The following is a 6,066-nucleotide window of genomic DNA, read 5'->3' as shown; positions in this document are numbered from 1 at the left end:
TGTGTGTGTGTGTGTGTGTGTGATCCTCCGTGGATTAAGGGGTGTTAGGGAACAGTGACCAGCATCAGTGCGAGTGGATTCAGTCCACATGCTGCCACACACTCAGGGCTTACTGCAGCTGATGGACTGCATTGCTCTGATGGATGGACATATATCAAGTGAAGCCCCGTGATGAAGAGTCCCGGTGCTGGAGTGTTGTGTTCATGTCAGTTCATTGAGAAATAAAACCAGACAATCCGACATTGTGCTGCAGTTATCAGTGAGAGGCAAAGACAGCATGTTAAAACGCTGCATGTCATGCATGTCCTCTCTGTGTGGGCAGCCGGTCCAAACTGTCCACATGAACAGGAGTAGATGATGGAGTTCTACATGAAACAGCCCATGGGCCTTCTTTAACCTCCTACGACCCGAACTCGTCCACAGCAGCATTTTTAATTTCTCTTTGATATTTTGCACATTGGGCCCGATCAATATAAAAACAAAGAATTACCAGATTTGATTTTTTGACCTGATTTTTGTTTCTAAGAAAATGAGAGCCACAAATGAAGGTATTTGTTTAAAATGTTGATAGTGGCAGCATAATGTCCTGGTGAGTGGGTATCACACTGACTCTCACATCCATCATGTTCTGATGCTTATCCGGGTGTAGGTCATGGAGGCAGAATAACCACACAGACCCAGCTACCCTGGGCATTAAGCAGGTGCCTACAAGCTGGCCGAGAGATGTAATGTCTGTAGGTCTGCTTTGCTTCAACATGCTGGAAATATCTCACCGCTGAGTTTTAGCACCGCCCTAAACTCGGCGTTACCGACAGAGACCTGCGTAGTCACCAGCTGAAGGCTGGATGGGTCACAGTCTTCATAGCTGCAGGTTTATCAGTCGGGACACTGTGGTTTGCATCCTTTGCACGTTGTCTTCATTTCCCAGAAAGGTTAGGCACTAGACACTGCTGGGTTAGCATCGGGAAAAGATTCGGCTAAAAACACGACATCCTGCATGTTTAAGGACTCATCTGTGACTGCCAAAGGACATCCTGTGGATAACTGTGATACATTAGCAACTTAGCATTAGCAAAGCTGGCTTGTTTTAAGCCATGGTAACAAGAATGGCCTCTGCAGTGTGGCTAGGATGAGTCTGAGGCTGCGTCCACACGAATGCGTTTTCGTTTGAAACGTTTTCTCTCCCTTCTGGCCTCCCGTCCACACTGAGACGGCGTTTTGGAAATGCGCTCAAAAACGCACACATTTGAAGACTGTGCGTTTGCATCGCAGTGTGGACAGTGAAAACGCAGACGTTCTAAAACAATGACGCATTCATTTGATGCAGTCACGTGACCAATTAAACAAAGATAGCGGAGGGCATTGACGGCCCTGTTAAAGAATAACATCAGTCTGTACAAGCTGCAGACAGCTGTTCTTCAAATTCTTTCATTCTCACTCGCTTTTGTGCGACTGGAACGTCAGCGTTTTCGGAAGTTTCAATGTGGACGCACAACTCTGTGAAAACGACTGAAAACACCAGTGTGGACGCCGAGCGTTTCCAAATCTATCCGGGCCAGTGTGGACGTAGCCTCAGTGTGAGGAGCTCCCACCTCCAGAGGGAGTTCAGAGTACAGCTGCTGCACCTCCACATTGAAAGGAGCCATGAGCATCTGCTCATGATACCTACTGGACCTCTCCCTGTGGAGCTTTGCAGGCGGGAGTAGACCCTGGGGTAGATCCAGATTCTCACCTAGGCTCGGCTCACCTCAGCATCCCCCAGGAGGACATCTTAGCCTGCTACCACTGACTTTATAAGTGATGGTCCGGGGGAGGGAGGGAGGCATGTATTTACTGTTAGTGAACTGGGCTTCATCGGAAACAGAACAACGTCAATCAGACGGACTTTTGTCTGTTAAGATAAATGTGAGAAAAAGCAGATTCAGTCTATCTGTACTTCACGTGTGATAACAGCTCTGAACACTGGCTCCTCTCAGTGCACAGGAGGAGGAGCTCCTGACGGTGACCTTACACACTCATTTCTAACACAACTTTGCTCTCACCGTCACCGAGTCCTGGAGGGTCGAGCAGGAAAGTGTCAGCTTGCATTTTTGGCTTCTGGTGGTACGTAGATGAAATGAATCTGCTGCACAGACACTATTTAACTGTGTGTACAAATAACACTGGCAGAGTGATCTAAGAAACACAGGGTTTATCTCAGAGGTTGTCAAAGGAAGAACTGAGTCCTGTAAAGAAAAACGGTGGTTTTAATATGTGCTGCTGTTCAGATGGAAGAGCCGAAGCACAAAAAGAGAGCTCATCATTCATGCTGCTTTCATCTGACTGTTCAGCACTGAAGACGTCCTGATATTTCAAAGACTAAAAACATAAAGAGACTCATCATTATCACCGTCACGGCCTCCCGACAGTTAATAGGTAATCCAAGGCTGACACCTAGTGGTAAAACACTGCTTGTAAAACAGCCAGGAGATGATGGAGGAGGCGTTTCCTCTGGGAATAACATCGAACCAGTGAGTCTGTCCAGAGCGCTCAAAGGTCATCGGTGACCAGAACGCAGCAGGATGAACTGAGTTACGTTTGAATACTCGGGGATTTTCTAAAAGGGAGACGAAACACACACACAGGACAAAGAGCTCCTGGCTGCTGCCACACAGACTGTGATGGATGGTGGAGAACAAACCACAACAACATCAGCGACACCTCCCCAGCACAGTCCCACGGTACTTAAACAAATACCTTTTAAAAACACGCTTCAGATGTTGGGAGGAGTAGAAACAGCACCTCGGCCTCAGGGCCAATCACAGCAAAGAAGCGTGGCGCTAAAGAAGGCCGAGCACGTGCTGATCCTACACAGTAACACCAGTCCACAAATGCAGCAAAGACTGGGAGCTGTTCTCATCTCCCACCATAGAACCAGTACACCCAGCACCATCAGTGGACAGAGGTCACTGCAGTTCACTGGGAAGCTTTTCTCAGGCCTCGCCTTAGAGGACCCGTACAAGCAAAAATCCAACACATGCTGCCTGATACGTTTTAGCATGACATCACCATCTAGCAGGGACCTGTTTGTTGTGTTGTGGGTTTGAAACTGTGTTTAGTGTTAATGTAACCGGTGTTACAGATGCTACACTCGGGTTATTTCAGCACATCGCGAAGATGGACAGGTGACATCTCAGCTGCTACACCTGTGTGTGTGCCCACATAGTGCACGGTGCTCACTATGACAGAGAGCTGTGTGTGTGTGTGTGTGTGTGTGTGTGTGTGTGTGTGTGTGTGTGTGTGTGTGTGTGTACCGGGGGCACACATGCTGCAGTCCAACAGTGTTGCAGCAGCTTGCATCACAGTGTTTCCCAAATAAACTCCACTAATTTCCCCATGTGGTGATTAAGTATGTACAATGAAATCGTTTGGTGTTCTGTCGCAACCAATTATGTACACTTTGGAGTCACGAGTGGCAACATGAGAGACCGACAAATTAGCCGCCATTCGTAACATTTATCCTTCCTGGAAATCTGAAGCTAAATCAAAGCAATTATGACCCGAGCGTGTCTGCTTTACAGTTTACCAAGTTTATTAAGCAAATTAACTTCCTAATTAGCTCCTGGTTTTGTGCACACTTTCATCTGCTTTTTGGGTTGCTTTTAAGTAACGGCCAGCACACGAGAGCCCAAACAAACCGTGTATGAATGCAACAGGGGCAGGAGAATGGGCCACTTACAAATCACACCTAATCAAGATCCCAGCATGGAGTTGGGGACACTTGGCGTGTGACGACTGAAATGCTCTGACGAGTCTCAAAGACTCAAAGGAAATTCTCCTCGGCTAGGAAAGCTGCTCGCGATCGGCTTCAAAAGGGTTGTTCTTCAGCAAGTACTCTGCCTGAAAGACAAAGAGACGTACGCCATCACGATTAACGCCACGGGGAGGAGACGCTAACGACCAGGCAATAATCTGTGGGCAGTGAAATACCAGGAAGTCCACGGGGTCCTGTGGTTGAGCTCGGCAGCATGCAGTCAGACCCTGGCTCAGCGTGGGCACTACCTGTTCCATCAGGTAGCCCCTCATGGGGCGCGACGTGGCCTCCAGCTCCTCCTCCTCCTGCTGCCTCACCTGCTCCAGCTTCTTAGTCTAATACACAGAGACATGTAGAGAATAGTTCAGCTTGTTGCCTCTTCTGGTGTGTATCCGTCATGGCCAGCAGAGTGACACTGACTGTCTGCTTGTTAAAGCAGAGCTCTTCACAGCGCACTCCTCTGCTCATTGTTAGGAAATGTGTTTTATATGTCGTTAACAGCGCCTCGTCTTTCTCCTCCACCTACCCACTCAGCCCAGCGTGCAACCCTGGCTCTGGCCTCGTCGGCCTCCATCTGCTCCACCTCTGCTCTCTCCTGGGCTTCTCTCCTCAGCCTCTCGCCAGCCTTCCTCCTCTCCTCCTCCTTCACCTCCTGGCTGCTGGGACCATAGTTTCTGGGCTGGCCCACCATGTCAATGACCTTCTGCATCAGAGGCAGGCAGTCTGCTTCAGCGTTGCTGCTGATCTCTGCAGACGAGGAGCACAGAGACTTTTAGCAACACTAAGAAAGCAGCATTTCCCCCTCACAAGTGATGCAGTCTCTCTTCACGGGTTACCAAACTGCAGAGGGATGATGTCATGCTCATAAAAGTAGTTGAGGACCACATCATCCTCCGACTGTTTCTCGTTGTAAGCAGCCAGCCGCCTCGAGAAGTTCTCTGGCTCGCAGTTGTGTTCCTGCACGTGGCTCTCGGGCAGGTTGAGCACTCGATCCAACAGGAAGGCCTCTGTGGCCTCCAGGCACAACACAAACTCTGTGGCCACACAAGACAACTGTTACTGATGGAGCAGGCTGCACATCTGTTACTGTTGTTGTTAAATGAGAAATAAAAGGATCTGAGTCACAGCTCCCTGCAGGTACCGGGTATAATGCTGGTTAAAGAATTCTGGGATGTTGCATCCTCTTCTTTACCTGGAGAAGAAAAGAGTGAGTGAGCAGGTGAGGCCCTGACGTGCAAGAGCCTCGGGGTGTCCGACTCACCGTCAAAGAGCTCTTTGGCTTGTTCACGTGTTTGGGGAAAGTCCTCCAACACATAACCCTGGTTTTTACACGGGTGAGTCATCAGCTCGTCCCTCATCACGTTCAACAGCAGCTCCTCCTCCAGACCTGCGGGATTCATGTTTCTATTCAACTGATGCCTCGAGGCGCGACAATAGCAAAGATCAGACAATAATACCAATCTGTGAAAATAGTCCATGTGATCATGTGACAAAACCATCCAATCCGAACACTGTTCACAGCAGCAGATCATTTCCCATAATACAGATAAATCTGTAATTACCCGATTTATCCTGCAGCATGTGCAAAAACCTGCCGAACTCACATCATGCTCACTTTGTGAGAGCTAACCATAAACTCCCAGCATGTCCCTGCAGCTGCACACACACACATGCAGACACCTCACACACAGGTGTGAACGTTCAGAGGACACACACCAAGTCTCTGACAGAGGCACAAACACAGCACCCAGCAAAGTGCAGAGCACTCAAAGCCAATATAAAGGCTGAACTCTGTCACCGTACAGAGAAATGTTCATGTTTGATCTGCATATAATACAAGCTGCTTCAAACAGTTGCTGTCTGAGGTGCAGAAAAGTGAGCTACAGTCCTGAAGAAGCTTTTTCCCAGTCAAGTTTAAAAAAGTTAACAAACTGAATTAAATCTGACTATTCCAGAGTCTGCATAGAGCACCAAAGAAACATGGAAACAGACCAAATGTCCCTCATGAATGTAGAAAACAAACACAGTCGTGTATGCAGATCTGACAGGATTGATTAGCAGCTGAAACACAACATCAGTGTTTTACAGCCACCCGGTGTCCATAACATGCTGGGCTCAGCTGAACAAACGTGAAGTGATGAAGAGACGTGGTTTTGGGTCTGATCAGATGGCTTTTACATAAAGAACATAGCTCTGGTTTGCTGTCTGATCCCTCTGAGGAGGCGCAGTCACCTGCTGTATCGTACCTGGGCTGGCTGCAGAGCCATTAGCAC

At 48.5% G+C, this 6,066-nt stretch overlaps 1 protein-coding gene across 2 annotated transcripts in view; it reads right to left on the bottom strand.

Annotated features, from left to right (window-relative positions):
• Positions 1-3,553: 3,553 nt before the first annotated feature.
• Positions 3,554-6,066, bottom strand: part of ak7b (adenylate kinase 7b) — a 25,484-nt gene continuing 22,971 nt past the window's right edge. For both annotated transcript variants that reach the window (XM_005952137.2, XM_005952138.2), the window contains 6 exons: positions 5,055-5,180; positions 4,935-4,985; positions 4,630-4,827; positions 4,320-4,540; positions 3,970-4,128; positions 3,554-3,879 (listed from right to left, as the gene is read on the bottom strand). In XM_005952137.2, coding sequence (XP_005952199.1) covers positions 3,823-3,879; positions 3,970-4,128; positions 4,320-4,540; positions 4,630-4,827; positions 4,935-4,985; positions 5,055-5,180 — 812 coding nt within the window. In that variant the 3' untranslated portion in view covers positions 3,554-3,822. The remainder of the gene's footprint in view (positions 3,880-3,969; positions 4,129-4,319; positions 4,541-4,629; positions 4,828-4,934; positions 4,986-5,054; positions 5,181-6,066) is intronic.

This window comes from Haplochromis burtoni, unplaced genomic scaffold (assembly GCF_018398535.1).
Source record: "Haplochromis burtoni strain Fernald_Lab_line unplaced genomic scaffold, NCSU_Asbu1 Contig_1243, whole genome shotgun sequence".
Lineage (NCBI taxonomy): Eukaryota > Metazoa > Chordata > Actinopteri > Cichliformes > Cichlidae > Haplochromis > Haplochromis burtoni.
This window is presented reverse-complemented; position numbering and strand designations above follow the sequence as displayed.